Source organism: Podarcis pityusensis (genome assembly GCF_964106645.2).
Source record: "Podarcis pityusensis genome assembly, chromosome: 4".
NCBI classification, from domain to species: domain Eukaryota; kingdom Metazoa; phylum Chordata; class Lepidosauria; order Squamata; family Lacertidae; genus Podarcis; species Podarcis pityusensis.
In genome coordinates this window covers 17,109,855-17,132,862 of record NC_138027.1, presented here as the reverse complement: position 1 = coordinate 17,132,862, position 23,008 = coordinate 17,109,855, and the positions used below count along the sequence as shown (strand labels likewise).

Below are 23,008 nucleotides of genomic sequence, written 5' to 3'. Positions count from 1 at the left end.
ACCCACCTGAATTGACACAGCTACCTCCTCTCAGTCAACGCAGCCCCCTTTCTGCCAACTGAGCCTGCCTCGCATTGGTTGCTAGGCAACCAAAGCAGGCATATTCTGCAAACGTAATAGGCATTAACTCTCCATCCTTTTTTTAGGTTGTGTTTTAGAAATTGTATCCCCCTCCCACAAAAAATAAAAAAATTAAAATAGTAATGACCAGATCCAAACTGAATAAATCGACAAAATGCCACAGTCTTCTGAATGTAGAGTAAGTACCGGTAATCACAAAAGCAGCCCACATAGTCCATAGGTATTTATGGAGCCAGAGTACTTCTTATTTGGTAGGATAAAGTGGGGTGCAGGGGGAATGTTAATCTTCATTTTCCCCCTGCACCTGTTTGCAGTTTTCACCCCCTTTTTCATCAGGCCTGCAACATTTTTATCAGCCTATGGTGTCATGGAGAAAACAACGGTCTCCCTGCCTGCTTTCTTTCTTTATATTAGCCTCCCTCCTCCCCCCCCCCTAAAAAAACCCTCAGTGCCTTAGCTGTGGATTTAGCCTATATTTTTCTCTCAGCCACACTGAGGCAAATTAGGCCGAGAAAGAGCGAAGAAGCCTAGATCACCCACTGAGCCTCATGGCTGAATGAGGATTTGAAGCCAGTGGCCCTATTCAGACATTTGTCTGCTGCATGGGTAGGCAAACTAAGGCCCGGGGGCCGGATCCAGCCCAATCGCCTTCTAAATCCAGCCTGTGGATGGTCTGGGAATCAGCATGTTTTTACATGAGTAGAATGTGCCCTTTAATTTAAAATGCATCTCTGGGTTGTTTGTGGGGCATAGGAATTCATTCTTTTTTCTTTTCTTTTCTTCTTAAATATAGTCCAGCCCTCCACAAGGTCTGAGGGACAGTGGACCAGCCCCCTGCTGAAAAAGTTTGCTGATCTACTGCTTCATAAACCGTTACCATAAAACCGTGGATGAAAGAGTCAGAGGAGCAGACTACTAGTTGCCTGTGTGTACACTCGAATAAGAGGCTGTATTCCCACAATGATTTTTTTGGCAGCGACAGCCAGCATAGTCAATGGTCAATGATGATGGCAGTTGTAGTCCCACAAATATCTATCTGCCATAGGTTCACCACCCCTGGTTAACGAAAAGGTGCAATGTCTTCGGCTGCAGAGTATTGAAATGGGGTTAATAGTGGAAACAGGGATCCTAAGAAACAAATCCACTCTTAACATAGGACCACTCTTAATAATAAATAGGGCTACCAAAGGTTGCTAATTATCTCTGTGTGCCTTTAGAATCCTTCCTTCAATGCAACACGGTGCAAACACTTTGGTTCCCGTCCTAGATCACCCTCACTGCAAAAAGCCCCTTACACATGTAGAAAGCAAACTGTTATTTGCTATTTTTATTATTATTGGGTATACAGTCAGCCTGAATGCCAACCTAAATGTAATGCAGCAAGAGATCTGCAATTAGGATCTCCAACTTATTTTAACAGACATGTAGGAAACACTAGGAAAGCAGGTATCTAGGAGAGAGTGTTTAACTGTTTTGTTATTTCTCCATTCCTCTGATCTCCACTATTGGCCTGGGAGGAAAATTTAAGTTCAGTATAACCTATGAAATGCAAAGAGCTATCCTTTCAAAGTTGCACTTGTCAAAAAAAAATAATTTAAAAAATAAAAATAAAAATCCAACTGAACAATGTTTGCAAAAATGCATATATTAGGGGAAAATATGCATAAAAATGAAAATATTAGTGAAAAGAACATGCCTTATATTAAGGAAGATTGTTTGCAAAAATGTGTACATTAGTCAAAACCACATGTAAACATGTAGTTATTTTTTGGGGGGGGGAATGGAATAAAATGCTGAAAATTTTTCATTAGGACTTTGAAAAAACCCCCACATGTTGCTGCAAAATATGGTGAACTGCATTTAAGATTGGAAAAATGAGAAACCGAGAGAATCAAAACTGGCAAATCCTTCCATCCTTAGAAGTGGGTAAGATCTAACAGCCATCTGGAATACCGTACCTCTTAAAGCATTGAGAAAATGAAGAATTCCACTGTGGGTCAGCCAGCTGGCATCATCCAAGTCCCAGTTTTCACTCAAGTCCATCTTTTGGTGCAAGGACAAAGGAACCACTACTTTGAACAATCTGTGCAAAGTCAAGGCAAGCTTTGCAAGATGACAAGAAAGAGGTGGCAGCTCTTTCTGAAAGAAAAGTGTGCAATGTATAGTTAATTATGTTAATTGCCAACGACTTCAGGATATGAAAGAATGGAAGGTTGCCACTGAAGCAGAAATGCTGCAACACATTTTAGATTTACGCCCCACTTCATCTCTAAGCCCCATCACAGTATGGCTATGTACACACAACACTCTTAAAACACAGTCGAAGCACATTTCTTCACTCAAAGAATTATGGGCATTGTAGTTTGTTTAAGGTTGCTGTGCATTGCAACTCTGTGAGGGTAAACTACAGAGCCCAGAATTCTTTGAGGAGAAAAATGTGCTCCGAATATGCTTTAAAGGTATAATGTGCACATAGCATAACCGCCAACATTTCTCCGATGAAAATAGGGACGTCCCATTCTATAATGATAATTTTACTATTTATAGCCCACATGTCTTACTGGGTTGCCCCAGCCACTCTGGGCAGCTTCCAACATATATAAGAACATAACAAAACATTAAACATTTTGGGGGGAAAACCTTCCCTGTACAGGATTGCCTTCAGACGGCTTCAGGGTCGGATAACTCCATGCCCTCCAACATTTCTCCAATGAAAATAGGGATGTCCTAAGGAAAAGTGGGACATTCCAGGATCAAATCAGAAACTGGGACAGCTTCTCTAAATCAGGGATATCCCTGAAAAATAGGGACACTTGAAAGGTCTGTATTAGTGAAGGTGAATGAAATCTCTTGAGGGTACAGTTAGTATTGGTCTTGTAACTCTACCCCTCCTCCATTGATCATATCAATTGAACTGCCTCTCCAATCCTTGGCTGTATTGCTTTCTCTAGGAAACTCACTAAAGCCCCATTTGCACTATAACTTTTAAACAGTATCAAACCAAGAATCCTGGGACATTTTGTCAAGGGTGCTGAGAGTTGTTCAGAAGACCCTGTTCCCAGGGCCGTCTTAAGCATATCAGGCGCTGTGGTGCAAAGATCCGTCCGGCGCCCCTCCCCCCGCAACTCCAAAACAAGGGAGGGTGCGGTGGAAAATGTCCTCTGCCTCCCCCACTGCCCCGATCCCTGGTGTGGTGGCGGCGACCAAGCAGGAAAACGTGCTGGTGGACATGCTCTCCGGCATCGGGGGCCCCGAGAAGCCTGCACACAGCCTTTCGCCAGGAAGCAGGTGTGCTAGTCCTGGGGGCTAACCAGGAGGTGAGGTCCGAGTCCAGTCCGAGGTTGATGGTGTGGTATGGAGGCTGTCCGTCAAAGCTGTAGCTGGGTCCAAGGCAGGGAGTCGGGTGGGGTCAGGAACTCTGGCAGAAGAGCAGGGCAGGGTGCAGGCAGGAACAGGCTAGCAACAACGTTGCTCCTGCAACCTGGGACTGGGGCTGACTGGTTTTTATCTGCCCCGAGGCATAGGGCGGCCCCGAGCCTCTGGTGATTCGCCTCTCCTGACCTGGAGGTGAGCACTCCTCCTGCAGGAACTTAGTTCCCTCCACCTCTCTGCCCTGAGCCTCTGCAGCTCAGGAGAGGCTGGAGGGTTACTGGACCCAGAGGCAACCTCTTCTTTCCCTGACGGGGCTGAGAGTGGAGTACCTGCAGGCAATGGGTCCTCCATCACCTCAGGGGCCAGAGCAGACTCAGCTGGTGCCTGCACTTGAGGATCCAGCACAGGTGAGGACCCTTCAGGCTCAGGCCCCAGCCCCAGCTCAGCTGGTTCTGGAGGCGGGGACTCCTGTGCAGGCTGGGATTCCTCAGGTTCAGCCTCTGAATCCGAATCCCAGGCCATCACAGAGGCAGGAGAACAACAACCAGGAGCAGGGCCGTCTTTAGCAGATGCTGTGGCCATCCTAAGCCTCTGCGGGAATTGCTCTCCTCCTGTGGAGGCTTGGGAAGGAAGCTGCACGCCCACCAGCCATAGTTGGCAGCGTGCAGCTGGCAGGGGTACAGGGAAAGGGGAGGCTGCTGGCAAAGCCGCGCAGCTCCCCCACTTGCTAGGGCGCTCCTGAGAGACTGGCGCCCCGGCGCAACGAACCACTAACACCAATGGGAAAGACGGCTCTGACTGTTCCTTTCACAGAGCTCCAATTCCCAGAGTTCCCTGGGAAGAGGAACTGAAGAGTCCAGCAGCCCTGAAAATGTCAGGACCATCATGGAAACCCTTAAACCATCATGGCTTCTCACTTTGTAACACAGAGTCCCTAATTCCCATCTTTGTTGAGGTACGCTAATCGGAATGGCTTCGCATGGGAGGAAGCAGAGGGAAGAGAGCTGCGGACTGTGGCCACCTATTCCTCCCCCTCCTCTGTCGCCGTTCCTGGGAGTCGGAGAAGGCCTGGTGCGGGGAAGAGTCTTGTGCCAGGTCCATCATTCCCCATAATTCTTTGGGGGAAGCCATTACCGTTTATAGTAGTATGACACTGCCTTCCAATGCATAGTGCAGATGGGGTCCAACTCCAGTTCAATGCAGTTTTATTATCTATATTTGTACAGGGCTGGCATCCGCACCTGACGTCCTTGGGCAGCTGGCAGAGCCTCAGTGCCTTGGCAGGGCTTACTGCAGCTACCTGCCTTAGGGCAGCCTTTAGTGTATATATATATATATATATATATATATATATATATATATATTTATTTTTCCTGGCCTCGCACCCAGAGCAGCACAGGGAGCCTGAGCCTAGCTGACATTTTAATGTCGTTTGTGTCATTTAAATCAGCACCCAATGGGCTCCATTATAATTTTTATGTGCTCCCCACTTATTTCGAGACATGAAAACATTTCAGGTGCTGTGCAGCAGGGTTTCGTTCCCTTTGGAAGGTGGATGATGTGCTTGTGATTCTCAGCCATTGGTATTCAGAGGCATGCTGTCTCTGACTGGAAATTTACCACAGACATTATGGCTCGTGGCTACGGAGAGCCTCATCCTCCATGAAGTGTTCTAATCCACCGAAGCTGATGTCTCTCCAGGGTTTAAGAACATAACGTTATGAGTCAGAGGGGGTGTCAAGTGTAATGGGCTTGGGGGGCAGTCCAGTCCAGATGATTTCCTTGGATCCCCTCCAGGCCTATGATCCTGTATCTAATAAGGGATATAATCTAGTAGGAGAGGTTGTGGAACCTGTTAAACAAGGCACTGGGCTTTGGCTGACTAGTTAAGTACCACGATTTAGCATATACAAAGAAGTCTTGGGGTGCCACTCACTGAAGCAAATGGGTGGGCCTTTCCCTCATCCCACTCACCTAGCTGGTATGTAGGAGGAACAACAGCCAGAGTTATAAGGTTAAAAGCAGGTGAGAAACTGCGGAGAGACAGGTTTTTGCTCTGTATTGGATCTAGACTTGTTACTAATGGAAACGCTAGCTCTTTGGGGGTGTTAAAGCTGCAAGACCCTCTTATCCTATGCTCAGGTTGTAAATAAAACCATACATTCTAAAAACACTACAGTTTCTGCTGACCTTCCTTCCAAGGAAACAGAACACTGGGTAAATGCTGAAACCCCTGGGGTCTCTCACGGCTTAAAGAGGGGAGTGTCTGGCCCTGTTGGATCAGACCAATAGTAGGCCATGTCATCTAGCATCCTGTTCTCACAGTGGCTAACCTCATGCCAATGGGAAGTGCAAACGCAGGACGTAAACACAACAGAGTCTCCTCCCAGCAACTAGCATTCAGAGGCATACTGCCACGGACAGTTTCAGACTGGAACCACAGCATGAGCAAAATACTGATAGGAGATATCATAGCCATCGCTAAATATCTCAAGAGATGTTGCATGAAAGAGGGAATAGGGAACAAGCTTGTTTTCTCCTGCTCTGGAGGATAGGACTCGAACCAAGAAAGGAAATTCCGACTAAACAGGAAAAGCTTTCTGACACTAAGAGCTGTTCAACAGCGGAACAGACTTCCTCGGGAATTTATTTTATATATATATATATATGTATATATATATGTATATATATGTATGTATATATATATGTATATATATATATCCAGGCACTCCTGTCTTCCACTGCCTCCCGCAGTTTGGTCAAACTCATGCTGGTAGCTTCCAGAACACTGTCCAATCATCTCGTCCTCTGCCATCCCCTTCTCCTTGTGCCCTTCATCTTTCCCAGCATCAGGGTCTTTTCCAGGGAGTCTTCTCTCCTCATGAGGTCGCCAAAGTATTGGAGCCTCAGCTTCACGATCTGTCCTTCCAGTGAGCACTCAGGGCTGATTTCCTTAAGAATGGATAGGTTTGATCTTCTTGCAGTCCATGGGACTCTCAAGAGTCTCCTTCAGCACCATAATTCAAAAGCATCAATTCTTCGGCGATCAGCCTTCTTTATGGTCCAGCTCTCACTTCCATCATCACTACTGGGAAAACCAGTATGCATGCACCGTTCTAGAAGCAGAAAACTCTGACAAACTGGAGCATGCAAACAATAGCTGGGTCAGGGAGAAAAGGTTAATGGAAGCCACTTACACTTCACGCATAAACACCCACACAATGTAGGCTTCTGTGGTACGCGGATTTGAACAATGAAAAAAAAACAAAGCCTTGTTTTATTTAAGGGCGGCACCCAATTGAGAAACCACAATTAATTAAATTAATTAATTAATATCTGCACAAGTTTTCCTATGGCTAAAACAAACAGCTGTCCAATCCCCACCGCGTGTTCTGAAGAAAAATGTTCTTCAGAGAGGGCTTGCACAATATCACAGCAAGCACGTAGAATCATTGAACTGTAGAGTTGGAAGGGACCCAAGGGTCATCTAGTCCAACCCCCTGCAACGCAGGAATCTCAGTTAAAGCATCCATGACAGATGGTCACCCAACCTCTGTTTAAAAACATCCAAAGAAAGATTCCACAACCTCCCAAGGGAGTCCATTCCACTATCGGAACAGCTCTCACTGTCAGAAAGATCTTCCTGTTGTTTAGTCAGAATTTCCTTTCTTGTAACTTGAAGCCATTGGTTAGAGTCCTAGCCTCCAGAGCAGGAGAAAACAAGCTTGTTCCCTCTTCCATGTAACAGCCCTTGAGATATCTGAAGATGTCTATCATATCTCCTCTTAGTCTCATCTTTTTCGGGCTAAACATACCCAGCTCCTTCAACTGTTCCTCATACGGGTTTGTTTCTGTCTCAAAAGAGGATTTCCTTTCTGTGTTTTCGAGAAGAAAAGTCTCTTCTAAAATGGTATTAGTACTTGCTGTCACTGGTGGATCTTTAACTGTTTACATTTGAAATAATACTTTAAAAAACTGGTTTAAAAATTTAAACCATTTAAAAACCATTTTAAAATGGTTAAAAAATTTAAAAATACTTTAAAATACTTTTTAAAACTGTCACCGGTGGATCTTTAACTGTTTACATTTGAAATAATACTTTAAAAAACCTAGCTGTCTAATTAATTGGATATATTTTTTAAATTGATAAAAAATAGTTGCTTAATCTAATTTCTGTCAATTCAAAGTTTAGTTGACTAAACACCAAAATTCCTTCCTTCCTTCCTTCCTTCCTTTGTATCAAAGTTACAGTAGTGTGTGGATTATTTTTCTAGTTGCATTTTTCAAAAACCACTAATCTTTAAGACCTGGATGCTGGGGAACAAAGGTCAGCTAAGCTCTTAGCCTGGAATGTCTCCAGTTTAAAATAATCTGCTGCTGCATGTATTTCCCTGGACAGGAACAGCTGTGCCAGAATTGTTTTAGCCTTTATGCACCCCACTAGATTTGCACATTGTCCAGAAGAAAAATAAATAAAAGGAATAGGCAAAGACCAGCTTACACAAGCAAGAAAATTTATGGGGCTGGAATGCAACCTCACACACCTCTTATTTTGCGCAAAAGTTATGGACTCTCAGTTACTTATTGTGATCCACATTGGGATTTGATCCTTTTGGAAGAACCTGGCAGCTGATCTCCCATAGTAGCAGATTGCTGTGCTCTTTAAATTCATCTCCAACATCCTATTCCTGTAGTCTGCTTTGATCCTTAATTCTCATTGTAAATGTGCCACCATGGTGCTTTTTCAGTTTTCCAAGGTCTGAAATACCCCAGATTTAGAGTTGGCACACACACACAAAAATACATTTTTCAAAACCTGTCTAAAATATGTACTCTAAAAATACCTCTGAACTTTTATTTGAGCATAAATATCAATTTTCTGGCCTGTAAACTCCAGCGGTGGTTTGAAAATATACCAACCACCTATGTTTTGTGTGTAGTGCAAAGTGGTTTGTGTTCTATCAGGGGACTAAACTGGATGCTTATTTTTTGGGCCAGTTTCCCACCTCCTGAGTTTCTTTCTTTGTCTGCTTGCTGAATTTTAACAAGGCTGGATATTTTTCTCATTTTAATCAAGGTACCATGGCTGTCTGGGTCTAGTTAAAGTAGTGCTGCCTGGGGCTGATGGGAGTTGTAGTCCTAAACATCTGGAGGGCACCAGGTTGGGAAAGGCTGACCTACAGCTACAGTACACATGTACACTAAAGGGACTGGATGGGGGTTTGATTTCTGCTCCATTCTTGGAAACCACCATGCAATACTTGGTACAATGCAAGGCGCAAAGGCAACTGGTTCCATTTTGTTGCATTCCATTGAACAAGTCTGTTTCTTGTTCCAGACAGAACATGAAATGTTGAACTGCTAGTCATTCAGTCAAATAGGGATTCTGAGATGGTGTCTTAATTTTTTGGTGTGGCCATGTGTTTTAGTTTATAGAGAAAAGTCCTCTGTTTAAAGGTGTTCTTTATTTGAACAGCTGTCCAAGTCCTGTTTACAGATAAAGAACCCTAAGAAGAGAAAGCAGATTATCCATCTCCCATTAGCATTTAAATCACGGGTGTCAAACACAAGGACCGCAGGCTGGATCCGGCCCACCAGACCTCGTCATGTGGCCCGTGTAGCCGCCGCCGGCCGCCAGCCTTCACCTTTTATTCTCGCTTTTTTTTTTTTTTTTGACACAAGAACGCCGCCTCTTCAGCGCATGCGCGGCAGCCTACAAGCCAGAGAACGTCTGCCCTCTAGCGGCGCCGGCCGTTCTACACAGGAAACCTCCACTTTACATGCATTCAGGAAACCTCCACTTGTTTTTATATTGAGCGGACACATAGTCCTACAGATACAACCGGCCCTTTGAGGGTGACCAAACTGCTGATGCGGCCCCCGATGAATTTGAGTTTGACACCCCTGATATAAATAAATAAATAAATAAACAAATAAATACTCACCCCCAAGCCACTCTGGGCGGCTTCCAACAGGATATTAAAAACACAATAAAACACCAAACATTCAAAACTTCCCTAAACAGAGCTGCCTTCAGATGTCTTCTAAAAGTCAGATAGTTGTTTATTTCCTTGACATCTGGTGGGAGGGCATTCCACAGGGCGGGCGCCACTTCCGAGAAGGCCCTCTGCCTGGTTCCCTGTAACCTCATTTCTCACAGTCAGGGAACTGCCAGAAGGCCCTCAGAGCTGGACCTCAGTGTCCAGGCTGAATGATGGGGGTGGAGACGCTCCTTCAGGTATACTGGGCTGAGGCATTTGGACAACAGACAGAACAGATGTACAAGCCACCTAGTCACAGTGGGTAGTATTTAACTAAATGATTCCACTAGTGCAAGTAGTTTTTGCTGCACTGTGGAACATTCCCGCTTTCCTTTCCCAGTGTGCCTCCTGCACACTCCACAAATCTGCTCCAGAGGGTTTAGGGGAAATGCCACAACAGAATTAGGGAGTGCTGGCTTCCACCGCTAGGCCAATTGGCAGGCCAACTCAGCTTTACAAAGATGTCTGCAAATGTGACATGAAGGCTGGCAACATCCACCCTGTCCTGTGGGAAAACCTTGCAGACAACTGCAGTGCCTGGAGAAAGGCAGTCAGGATGTGCATCCACAGCAAGGACCAGAGGAGGAACGACCGCTGGGAGGAGTGCAGACAGAAGAAACGCCATGGTGCATCTGCAGCGGCACAACCAGACACCTTCATCTGCCCCAGATGCAACAAAACATGTCTCTGCCATATCAGTCTCTACAGCCACTGCAACCGTCCAAGAGCTTGACCTCAACGCCAAAGGTGCACTCCTCCATTGTCTCCCGAGACAGACTGATGCCGACACAACAGGAAGAAGAGAGGGCAGTTAAAACTCCTTGTGTTGGCAGTAGTTTAGTTGGCTGCCACCCAATATTCCGCAGTATGGTGCAATGTCTTATAGCTGTATTGTTAGAATAGTTGGGTGCCTCTCCCTCTCTCTGCCAAGCAGTAGTAAGAGTCCATGGGGTTCCAGGCACTCACCCAGGGTCTGTGTTCCTTTGGAGGATTGAGTCACAGCAGAGACTGTTGCAGCTTTAAGAAATATGGTTTATTCACCTATTTATATCTTCAGTCTGCATGGAGGAATACAGCATGGTCATTTCAAGAGGGGCTTGTCCCCCACAGCAGTGCAGTCAGCCTTCAGCCAGCCTGCCCAAGATGGATCTAAGTCTTCTTCTTCTTCTTCTTCTTCTTCTTCTTCTTCTTCTTCTTCTTCTTCCCTTGCTAAAAGACTCCCTTTTCCTGTCACCTCTCACCCAGTTACCCTGGCACCATCTGTCTCCCCAGGTCAAAGGATTCCTCTCAAATGGCCCATCAACCCCTTTTGTCATGTTAACAGATTTGCTCTTCACTAAGCCAGCCAGACTGGTTTGTAAAACCAGCCCAGGGATTCTCTGCAGCTTGTACTTTCATCCATATCCCAACTAATCAAAATCCTACCATTTATTAATTTCTAGGGTTTAGGTGGGTTCTCCCCAAAATCTATAACAGTATTTATATTACACTTTTTCTAAATTTGCATTTGGAAGTTTTTGTTTGCATGTGCACACTTTATGTCAATCTGTGGCCTCTTTTGTTCTTTTTGGAGACGTGCATTTCTTCATTACTTTTCTCTCTCTCTGCGTCCGTGTGGCCTCTCTCTATGCAGACTGTCAGGAGCTCGTCCTATACTTGAGTAGGATCCTGGTAGAGTCACATGCCCGACTGGCATGTTCTCTGCCTCCTGGTCATTCTTCCGGGAGCTTCAATAGCTTTCTTCAGCCTGAACATCACAGCTACCGATGCCAACAGACATCGGCACACTTAGGGATCCGCAGAGTCTTTGCAGCTTGCATAACAGACCTCAGCAACTCAGCATTTTGGCTAATCTACTTTATTTACATATAAACACACACGGAGCACTGCAACATGGCTCCCTCTCTCTCTAGCATCAGACAGCAAAGAGAATGAACAAAGGACAATAGTCCAACTTCACGGAACACAGTAACACAAACAACCTGTCTCCGTCACTTCCCACTCTGTGGAGTCAAAACATACACTGTCAAGTGATAGACAAAAATCCCATGACTGCAGACATGGGGAATGAATCTTCAACACAGGCATCCTCTGTGCTAAGCCATGCGAGTTTCAGTTAAGCACCAGTGATGTGCTCTTTTTGTTACTGTTTTTAAAGATGGCACTGTTGGAAACCATGGATGATTTCTGCTATGCAGAAATAAAGCCGATATGGGAAAGATGGTATGTATAATGCACAGGGTGGATTTGATTTAAATCATGATTTAAATCATTAATTCAAATCATGATTTAAATCAATAGTCAGTAAGACTTGATTTAAATCAATTTTTTTACAGAAACTCATTCTTGCTGGTATAATCTTAATATTTGCATCCAGATGTAGATTTCATTATTGGAATAATAAATTTTCAGAGTAGTTTTTACCGTTATATCAAAATTTACTGATTTGGTTATACTATTAGAAATACATAGACAGATAATTATGAGATTATTGTGAGGTTTAATAAGTTAACTGTTTATATTTGGACAACTTTTCTGCTGTACTTTATTGGAAGGAGAAAAATAATCATTTCCTTAATAACCATTTAAACAATTTATTTACCTAAAACAATAACATTATAGCATATGTATCCATATTTGTTAACATTTTTTAAAAAACAAAAAACTTCAAATTGTCACACAATAAAATACAAGAAACAAAAGAAAGAATAAATACAATTAAAAATCAATATGACTATTCAATGGGATGGAAGTGCTACTGTGGCAGCTTGCGAGGATGATTGGGGGGGATGACGTCGTGTGCATGATATCCTGATGTTATGCATGTGAACATCATGCCTCCCTCCCTAAGCTGGGCAGAAGCTTCCTGGGCTTTGGGAAGGAGGCCCAGACTAATTTGCAGGAACATTTAAGGGATCAGTCTAGTTCCCCTAGTCCACTGACCGCATGCCACTGATGTGCTACCTCTCATCTTCACAAACACACTACAGACCACCTGCAGGAAGCTTGCAACTACTGGTGGTCTGCAGACTGAAGATTCGAAACCCCTGACATTGTCCATATGATTTGTTCTGGGAAAGGCTGAGAGAGGTAAATCTGCCAAAAGCTCCTCACTGATTCCAAACCTGACCCATGGAAACCTTCACTCTCAACCAGCCTTGTGCCCTGATGCTTCCTCTAGCTGATTCCATCAGAGGGGAATGGATGTCCCATGATCTCCGTGGAACTTCTAGATGGGGTAAGCAGTGCCGAACAGCAAGCATAATCTTAGAAGAGGCATGCATCCCCCTTTCTCTTACAGAGGTAGGGAAGCATCTGCTAAGATGACACTTGTCTTTTGCAGCTTGTAACGTGTACTTATATTCCAAAGAAGTGGCTCTCCAATTAATTGGGGGCACCTTTTTCCTCGATTGAAACGCTTTGAAAGGTTTAATCAAACTGATTCATCAACCAAACATTGTAGCCCTAATTCTAATGTTCCACAGCTAAGTCTCCGCATTAAAGACAGATTCATTGGTAAGCCCTGGCTCAAACGATCCACACACTGCATGTGTGTCTTTTTCTTGCATTGGACAATTTGAAACAAAAAAAGCAACCATAACAACATCCTAAGACTCCATCTCCAGCACAGTCAAGGGTATTTCAGGATGCCAATCTGTTTTTCATATGTGGAATTGCACAAAATAATTTCTTTGTGGCTTTTCTTCCCAAACTGCCTTCTGAAAAGCAAAGCTAAGACTCTTGTGTTTTGCCATGCAACAACCCTAAACACATTGACCTCAATCAGCATTAGAAACCCTTGTAATAAATGCAAAACGACAAAGAGCAAAATCTTACCTGTACACTGTCGACTCTCCTTTGACGCTTTACGAAGCACAAGGCTTGCCCCCTTGCAAATTGCGTGTTTCTTTATCCGGTGATGACTCTCTCGAAAGTATGTGGCTGTTGTCTGGACTTGCTTAAGGTTTGTATAGGGAAATGACTGGAATTCTACTGTTCTTGCATTTTCAAAGAGCTTCAAAAGGCTTCTCCAAGCCTCCCAACCAGCACAATAAATACTGGGAGTATCTGAAGCACATATTCAGTGTCCTCCAGAATATATAATTAACTTTGGAAAATTAAACAATTGCAATGCAGCTGGAAAGATGGAGGAGACAAAAGCACCAATTGTTTAAATCCCTGTATATGAGCTTTTCAGGGACATCTACTTTGCCCACGTTGGAGTCGCTTTGGCCCCATCCAGAAATTCCCGACTGTGCAAATCAAGTTAGAGCTTGAGTTGTACAACATACTAGCCTCTCCCTAGCGCAAATGCAGCCTTGCCCCAGGGATTCGACAATTGTCTGTGATACATTAATACAGGCAGAGGCAAACTCGGCTCTCCAGATGTTTTGGAACCCCCATCATCCCTAGCTAAGAGGACCAGTGGTCAAGGATGATGGGAATTGTAGTCCCAAAACATCTGGAGGGCTGAGTTTGCCTCTGCCTGCATTAGTATTTCCCATCCCAGTGACCAGTGGGTGAGATGCAGGCTTCTAAGTGTACCAGTTAGTAGTCCAGTATAGTAAGAGAAGCTGGCTGTTTCTATTCCAAGCATTCAGTGAGGAATAATTATGCTTTGCTCCCTCACTTTTTTTATGGAGCATCTGCTCAAATTCATAAGCAAAGCATCTTACACTCAATTGGGTGCTTCTCTTTCCAAATAGATGACGCGGGTGGCGCTGTGGTCTAAACCACTGAGCCTAGGGCTTGCCAATCGGAAGGTCAGCAGTTTGAATCCCCACAATGGGGTGAGCTCCCATTGTTTGGTTCCAGCTTCTGCCCACCTAGCAGTTTGAAAGCACGTCAAAGTGCAAGTAGATTAATAGGTACTGCTCTGGCGGGAAGGTAAACGGCGTTTCCGTGCGCTGCTCTGGTTCGCCAGAAGCAGCTTAGTCATGCTGGCCACATGACCCGGAAGCTGCCTGCGGACAAACATCGGCCAGTGTGGTGTAGTGGTTAAGAGCGGTAGTCTCATAATCTGGGGAACCGGGTTCGCGTCTCCGCTCCTCCACATGCAGCTGCTGGGTGACCTTGGGCCAGTCACACTTCTCTGAAGTCTCTCAGCCCCACTCACCTCACAGAGTGTTTGTTGTGGGGGAGGAAGGGAAAGGAGAATGTTAGCTGCTTTGAGACTCCTGAAGGGGAGTGAAAGGCGGGATATCAAATCCAAACTCTTCTTCTTCTTCTTCTTCCCTCGGCCAGTAAAGCGAGATGAGCACTGCAACCCACAGTTGTCCGCGACTAGACCTAATGTCAGGGGTACCTTTGCCTTTCCAAATAGCATTGCCTTCTATCTGTTTCTTTTCTCTCCCTCCACTTAAATTGCAGCCAGAGGAGCAGTCATAATCAGCAGTGCAGTGAGAAAGTTGGGAGTATTTAACACTTAAAATCTCCACAACACTTGGTGTTGGGGAAAGGGGACTGCTTACTTGGCTACAGAGTGTGAGACTTTGGAAGCAGAATTGCTATTCAGAACAGCAGTGATTGTGTACTACCAAATCTCCCACTTCTAGAAGCACCTGCTAAGTCTTACAAAGTTCTTGCTAAGCCCTTAAGAGGCAACACTGGTAGACTGGGGTTGCATTGATGCTCTTTTAAGCCCTGACCCCCGAGATCATGCGAACTCTTCAGTGTGTGTGCATGCTCTTGTGTGATTAAAGTACGCTTCTGCAGCAGGGAGTCTTGTGTATCCGTGGAGACTCCTTGCACAATTGAGAACCCTGATCTTCCAGGGTGCTCAATCATTCGGGGAGCTTCATTCATCTACAAGTCTTCCTGTTGCAGTTGAATTATGCATGGGGCTGGAAAGAGGGCTTCCAAACTATCTCTGTTTTCGAGTAGGATTCAATTACATACTGGCAGATTCAGGTTATGAAATTAGCTGATTGGGAGATATTGTGCAACAAACCTACTTCATTGCAAAAGATCAGACTTTTGTGATAAGGAATTTTAGGGGGAAATGCAGTGGATAGTATGGGACAACACTTGCTCCCCCTCCCCAAAAACAATTCAGGGTGGATGCTCATTAAATAGTCAATGAAGTCTAATTGCCCTGCTCAATTAACAGGTCACCTAGAAGTGTCCTCACTAAACCTGTGTCACCTCTAAGGGCAATAATGACTAAGGAGGAAAATGATTTTGCTGTTACTGCCCCCATAGTGCTGCTTGCCATTTTCGCAGCAGCACCACTACCAAATCCCTCCATGCAAGTCATAATAGTTATTGCGAACAGTAGACAACCTTGCAAATACGGAAATTTTCCTGTTCCACCTTGGCTTCTTCCCTCTGGGCTTGCAAGTTATTATCCACGTAAGCTTCCCTCCTCCTACGCAGTAACGATGACTCCCTGGATCATTTGGTTGGGACATCAGTTACAATGCAGAATGGGTTGCAACACCTTACAAAGAGCTTCTTCACACCAGCAAAGCAAAGTTTTCCTTAGTGTGAAAGGGTTTGTTTTATGAACTTGTACCCCTGTCATTTCAGGATTCAGCTTCTTTGTCTCCATCCAGCCCATCACTGCTTCCAAGCACTGGTCTAACACCTCAACCACCTCTTCCAATTCAGTTGAAACAGACAGATAGAGCTGGGTGTCACCTACATATTTATTGCACATCACTCCAAAACTCTGATGACTGCTGCTGGAGGCTTCATAAGGAGCAGGGACACTGTGGGACACTGCAGGGCAACTTTCATGGTGCTAAACAGTAGCCTTCCACAACAACTTTCTGGAAATGTTCCTGCAAGGAGGAGCAGAACCACTGAAGCAAATTTTCACCTCTGAGATACTCCAGGACACTGTGGTCATCAAAAGCCACTGATAGGTTGAGGAGGAAGAGCAGGGGCACACACCCCTGACAAATGTCATCAACCAGGGTGACCAAGGCAGCTTCAATGCCACGACTGAAGCCAGACTGGTATAGATCCAAGTAATCAGTTTTCTCCAAGCATGCCTAAAGGTGGATTGCCACCTGTTTCTCAAGGACCTTGCCCCAAAAGAGGATATTTGCCACTAGGCAATAGTTGCTTAGCACTTTTGGGTCCAGGGAGGTCTTCTTAAAGGAGGGGCTGAACCATCCTCTCCTTCAAGGAAGACTGGCAGCAGGAAGCCAATGAGGCATGTCTTAATTTGAAAAGAAACGACCTTTTAAAGGACTTTTCAAAGCTTCTGAAGAATAAATGTTACATCTATATATAAACCAACAAGTATATCAGTTCCATTTGAAACGTAGAATTCAAACACATCTTTCAGCAGGGTCTTCTTTGTATTCAAGCCTTTCTGCTACCTTGTCTTTGCAAATACTGAACTATATTTGTTAGATAAAATGTCCTGCTCTTAATCACCAGGGTTTAAGGCAAGGTGAAATACTGCTATCAAAAGACAGCCATCTAGGCTCCAACTAGAAACAGATAAAAACAACAATAAACTGGGCCCAAATAATTTTATGTCAATAAGGGGAGGGGGAGACAAGTTTTATATACAAACAGAATATAACTTTAATTTTAAAACCAACCATTCAGCTTTATACAAACAGCCCTCTTCTAAAGTATCTCCAAACTTGAACTCAAACATCTATGTGCAAAAATAATCAACTTGAAAGAATACAGATACATGCTCAAAGGCATCTCACAGACATATATATAAAACCTTAAACATGACTAAAACACTTGCTCCATGATCACCAGTAGGAATCGAGGTTTGTTGCTTCAATTCTAACAGAAACTTCTTTTTTAAACAAAGACAAAACCTCTTGACAGTTGCCATTTCAACACCATTCACAGATAGAAAAGTTTGTCAGCGAGTGCCAGGTTTGGCTCTCTGTGGATGCTCTGGCCCACCAAGAAAGTCAGCTTGCTGGCATACTGGCATGGCGCTGGGACTCTTATTAGGCCCTAGAAAGCAAAGAGTATATCAGAGGTCTTGCTCCATCACCTTCTGCTGAAACTGGCTAGCTGCTTCCAGTGTCTTTAAAATAGATGAAACAAGACTCTGTGAATTCTTCAGCCAGCAGTATCCAACATAAAAAATTGCGTACATGACATTTAACCGAGAAATAGGTTTGTACAATCAAAATGCAGCCTATCCAAGTATTAGTTTGTTGGAGTTTGTTTTCTCCTTTAATACAATTATACACATTGATTGGTTTGCTCATTTTTATTTATGTATAGAAAAGCAGTGCATTCAACCATGTGAACCCCCCACCCTTCCATTAAAAAGAAAACCCATACACCTTCAACTACTGCTTGCATGAACTAGTTTACTGTGTGTGCTGCCTGAATGTCCCACGGTTGGATGGGTACTAGATTTGAGATGGCAACAAGGCTCAACTGGATTATGGACAGGTACTGTTGCCTAAATGCCATATTCTGTGGCAGCTAATATTCATCCTCAACCCCAAACAGGGTACTGAGCGAGAAGATGGTGGCCACAAATCATTAAAGCTGGGCTGTGAATTTTTGTGTGTGCAGAAGGAAGCATTTTGGCCCAGCCCTAAAGAGACATAAACTTTGCAAGTGTTTTTCTCTTATCTGCATAGTTCTGTCTATTGCTTCTCTTAAAAATAAGAAGAAAACAATAGCTCACTTGCGGATCTTCCTCACTCACCAGCTGAAAGCTGGTATTTTGTAACAACTACCCAGTACACTGGACAAAAGGAAGTTTGCACCAATGTACAGAGCACAATGCTGAACAATTTGTGACTCAGCTGACCAGTTGCGTATGCAACTGCCAGGTGCCTGATAATTTGCTTGTTCTCTCAATTCCGGGGGTAACAAAAACAGGTAGACTGCATTTTTTACATCGATAGCTGCAAGTTGGACAGGGCTGATCCTATGTAAGAGGAAGAGGGCACTGGCACTACTTGAAAAGGAGGCCAATCCTTTCCTAACTTCGTGTGGGAGGAAAAGGAAGGCCATTAACTATCTGGATGCAACTGTGTTACTTACAGGCCAGTTGTAGTACAGGTGACACATCTTATATGTAAAACGCTGCATATGGTCTGGCTTGAATCCATTCTCATCATAAACCACATTGTAGTATGTGGGATTGACAGTGCCCTGGCGGGCAAGTTGGCTAATTAAGAAGAAGTCGTACCTGTTGGGCAATATTAGAATTAGCAGAAGGAAGCAGTCTATGTAATATGTTCTAACTACTACTACTACTATTATGATAATAAAAACTATATTGATAAAAGCAATTATTAATATGATTAATATGAATACTAGTTGCTACCCACGGCTCCTTTGGGAAGGGTGGAATATAAATGCAATTAATAATAATCACCATATACTAAATTAGTGAGCTTGCTTATGTTTTTTGGACGCATATAAAGCAGCAGAAATCTTATTTTTCAAGGGCATCTGACTGCCAACTTTATGCATCCATACATGGTCATCCTGGCCCTACCACTATAAAGTATTTAATCGTTAGAGCAATCCTGTGAAGAAGGTTAGGCAGAGAGAAAGTGACTGGCCACCCAGTGAATGTCACAGCTTAGTGGGGATTCAGATGAGGTCTCTTCAGTTTAAAACCAAAACTGTTATACTGCACTGGCTATCAGTTTTGACCATCCAAATTAATAATAATAATAATAATAATAATAATAATAATAATAGCAGCAATTTGGTGTTTCTTTCCCTAATCCAGGAATGAGGAACCTGTGGCCCTCGGGATGCTGCTGGGTTACAGTTTCCATCATCCCTGACCACTGATCACGCTGACCAGAGCTGATGCGAGCTGAAGTCCAAGAACATGTGGAGGTTCCTGCAGGCTTCCCACACCTACCTTAATGTGAAGCTTTCCATGTTCTGCCCTGAGTACTGCCAAGCTCCTGTGCATTTGTTTTAATGGAGAGGCAGTTCTGCACATGCAAGAGGGTGGGTGCAGAGCTAAACCTTTCACCAGAGTTAGTCTTCAAGCGAGGTGGCAGCCTGTGCCCATAACTAATCAATGGGACGACCATAGGGAGTACCATTAAGTTTCCTGTCTAAATTAGGTCTGCTAACATTTTATTTGTTCCACACATGCAGTTGTAAATGGCTACTGGTTACCACAACCATCTCACCAATATCTCTGCAACAATCCTGAGAGTTAGGTTAGGCTGAGTTTTGAGTGACTGGCCTAAGGAGACCCAGAGAATTGAGATTTGAGTCCAGGTCTCCCCAGTCAAAGTCCATCACTCTAACCACTGTAGTATCATATTGGCTCTCAATTATAAGCTATCTTGCTATAACCATAAAATATAAAATACTTTGCACAGCACATGATTTGGGAGTTTCAATATCTACTAGTGACTGCAAGTATGGGTCTGGGTCAGGGGTAGCCAATGTGGTACCTTCCAGATACTGCGGGACTTTAACTCCTATCAGCGTGACTAAAGGTGATGGCTGGTGTGATTTGTCCATCTGAAGAGCACTACATTGTCTACCCCTGGTCCAGAATGTGATACTGCATTAATGCAGAATATAAAGGTATGATCTTGTGGTGAAAGCCAAAAAGATTGGGGACCAGAAAAGATACTGTTTTGGGGCATCACTGATATGGAGACCTGTGCTCTTCTTTATTAAACCAAGACTACGGGTGGTGACCATTTTAGGCACATCCAATGGACATGCAAATGCACGGGTCCTTTTGGACCCGGAACAAGGCAGAATGGGGGGAGGGCAGAACGGAGTGGAACGGGGCAGGCTTATACACACTCCAGAGAGGTGCATGGGGGCCAGAAACAGAATTCCTGCACGAAATGGTCACCGCCTGTAGTTAGGAGGTGAAATTTTAAAGAAGAAATTGGGCAACTAACTGACTTGGCTTGCTTCCAGAAGGCACTGAGGCACAAGACTCAGAGGGTGACTGTTTACTCACCCTACCCTCTGCCCACATTGCTGGCTGAGGGGACCTGTGACAGATCCTGCTGCTTGGAGCCCTTCAGATTCATTGAACATGAACCTTCGTAACATCATGTAAAAAGAATTCCCATTTAACGCAGCATCTGGTTATCCAATTGTCCAGTCTGTTAGAACATTCTGGAATAGCTATTACTTTGAACAACCAAGCAAAGAAATAGGGCAGAAATATTCAAGAGAGGGAGCCTTCCTGGTTTGGAGCTGATAGAAACTGCTTAATAAGCTCATCTTACTTAGCCAATCACCTCGCTTTCGTAGTTGTGCCAATATCTATACTTGCCATTCAGGTCGAGTAGCCTCTGTGTCAATAATTGTCCCAACAGGAGGGTTTTGCAGGCTTCTGTTGGTCTCGATGAAGAAACGCTGAAGGCATTTCTTCCTGACCACAATCAGCGATAGTTTGGCTCTTCTGATGTAAAAAGAAAGACATTTTAGAAGGTGAATCAGTGATGCAGGGCTAACCATGCGTTCTTTGCCACCACTGCTAAATGAGAGATGCTGATAAAGAACAAGTCTTGCTTCCAGCAACCATGATTGTTTCAAACTACCTGCCTGGTAAAGACAAAAGGCAGGACAGGATCAGTTTACCTGCAGCCACCACTGGACTCATCGAGGGCACTTAGTATCTGTGGGACTTCAAAGTCTACCACCATCTTCAGCTGCCCATCTCCAACGCCGTCACGGTACACTATTATGCGTGCAGGCAGCTGCCCATTACATGTCTGCCAATTACTTAAAGCATCTACAGAACCACAAGGAGGAAATAAAGAATGGAGTCACATAACTGATCCCATGTGGGAACAAGCTGATCATATGTAAGCTTCCCTTCACATTGACACTACAGATGAAACAAAAATGAATGAACTTTTATCTTTAGGCACAAAGGCTTTTAGTTGTTGTTTTAAAAGGCTGGTGTTACTTGCTCAAGAATGAATGGCACTAGAGATGGGCAACAGATCAGCCTTCTCCAGTCCGATACCCTCCCAATGTTATGGACTACAACTTCCATCAGCTGTGCTGCCTGGGGCTGATAGAAGTTGTAGTCCAAAGCTTCTGGTGAGCACCTGCTCAGGAAAGGCTGCAACAGATACCTGCCTATTGCATGGTGTATACCAGGGGTAGGCAACCTAAGGCCTGGGGGCCGGATGCAGCCCAATTGCCTTCTAAATCCGGCCTGCAGACGGTCCGGGAATCAGTGTGTTTTTACATGAGTAGAATGTGTGCTTTTATTTAAAATGCACCTCTGGGTTATTTGTGGGGCACAGGAATTCGTTCATTTTTTTTCAAAATATAGTCCGGCCCACCACATGGTCTGAGGGACAGTGGACCGGCCCACGGCTGAAAAAGGTTGCTGACCCCTGGTGTATACAAATGATACTTGTGACTCTCCATCATCCTTAGCCGATCATCCCTAACTATTCATCATGACCAAGGCAGATGGGAGATGGAGTTCAGCATTATTTCGAGGGTCACATATTCCACCATTCCTGATATGTACAATAATCCCATTATCTCCTCTGGTAAACACATTTTGCAGACTGATGTAGTATTTAAAAATCCTATTTGACAGTATGCAACAGTGGGAACAAAATAAATAAAATGCAGGAAAGTCTTGTAAGCTACCATGATAAACACAGTATACCATAGGAAGCTGCCTTATACAGTTAGATCATTTTATATCCAGCTCAATATTGTATGTGCTGATTGGCAGCGACTTTCCAGGCTTTAAAGATGGGGGATCTCTCCCAGCCCTGCCTGAAGATGCTGGCAACTGAACCTATGACCTTTGCATGTGAAGTATGTTCTGTTTACTAGGAGTCATCCATAGTCCTTCCCCAAATAGTCACAGCAACCTAGCAGAACCTCCAAACCCTATTTTTGCTGCCTAATAAAGTATCTGGTAGGCCACATAGCAAAGGGCCCTAATCTCTTGTGATGTGGCATGACTTATGGTTGGCTGGATAGAGCCACCTGTCAGTCAAGACCCACTTGAGTCAGGCACTCTTTAAAATATTAGTGTTGTGATGCAGTTTTTGTCCCTGCAACTGATGCCTGATACAATCAACACCAAAGATGACCACTGAGAATAAGTTTTGTAGTGATTGGCCTACCATAGAAACAGTGAGACCAATATCCTGGTATGATGTTCTATTTTGATCGGCATACTTGCTCTTTCATTCCCTCAATTTGAATAAACTGCTGAAACAGGAGGACAGCCAGGCTGAAGTTGCCAAGCAGGAGACTTAGAATCCAGCTGGCTATTTCCCTACTCCTGAGAAGACCACTGTTAGGCAGTGGGAATCCTGTGCCCCTTGCCATAGGTGACTCCTAAGAGGGTCGTGGCAGCAGAGAGACAGAAGAATAGGACAGGACTCCCTGGAGCTATTAGGCAACCTTGCAGGGTTGGTGCTGGAGCAGGGTTCAGCCTACTGTTACAGGCCTTCATGTACAGCCCAAGGACTGTGCATAATTTGGCAGACCACACAAATTGTATGGGCTTGATGTACAAGTACAGTGCCTTCCAGTCAGTTTCTGAACCCAGTTCAAGGTGTTGCTGCTGTTTACTTTTA

General features: G+C 44.3%; 2 protein-coding genes and 1 long non-coding RNA gene across 11 annotated transcripts in view; 1 reads left to right on the top strand and 2 right to left on the bottom strand.

The window, feature by feature from the left end:
• Nucleotides 1-13,525, bottom strand: part of AMOTL1 (angiomotin like 1) — an 83,488-nt gene extending 69,963 nt beyond the window's left edge. Inside the window, exons 1-2 of one of the 3 annotated variants that reach the window (XM_081001845.1) lie at nt 13,332-13,525; nt 2,040-2,220 (exon numbers count right to left, since the gene is read on the bottom strand). In XM_081001845.1, coding sequence (XP_080857971.1) covers nt 2,040-2,124 — 85 coding nt within the window. In that variant the 5' untranslated portion in view covers nt 2,125-2,220; nt 13,332-13,525. Of the gene's footprint in view, nt 1-6; nt 296-2,039; nt 2,221-13,331 lie in introns of those variants that run through there. The other 2 variants (XM_081001846.1, XM_081001849.1) reach the window with 2 other exon arrangements.
• Nucleotides 12,265-17,253, top strand: LOC308475456. The gene is made up of 2 exons (XR_013985215.1): nt 12,265-12,797; nt 16,023-17,253. It is a non-coding gene; the product is annotated as an uncharacterized lncRNA (long non-coding RNA).
• The window catches only part of PIWIL4 (piwi like RNA-mediated gene silencing 4), a 31,915-nt gene continuing 25,868 nt past the window's right edge, over nt 16,962-23,008 (bottom strand). For all 7 annotated transcript variants that reach the window (XM_081001910.1, XM_081001912.1, XM_081001911.1 and 4 more), the window contains exons 18-21: nt 21,027-21,180; nt 20,719-20,847; nt 18,483-18,630; nt 16,962-17,429 (exon numbers count right to left, since the gene is read on the bottom strand). In XM_081001910.1, coding sequence (XP_080858036.1) covers nt 17,313-17,429; nt 18,483-18,630; nt 20,719-20,847; nt 21,027-21,180 — 548 coding nt within the window. In that variant the 3' untranslated portion in view covers nt 16,962-17,312. The remainder of the gene's footprint in view (nt 17,430-18,482; nt 18,631-20,718; nt 20,848-21,026; nt 21,181-23,008) is intronic.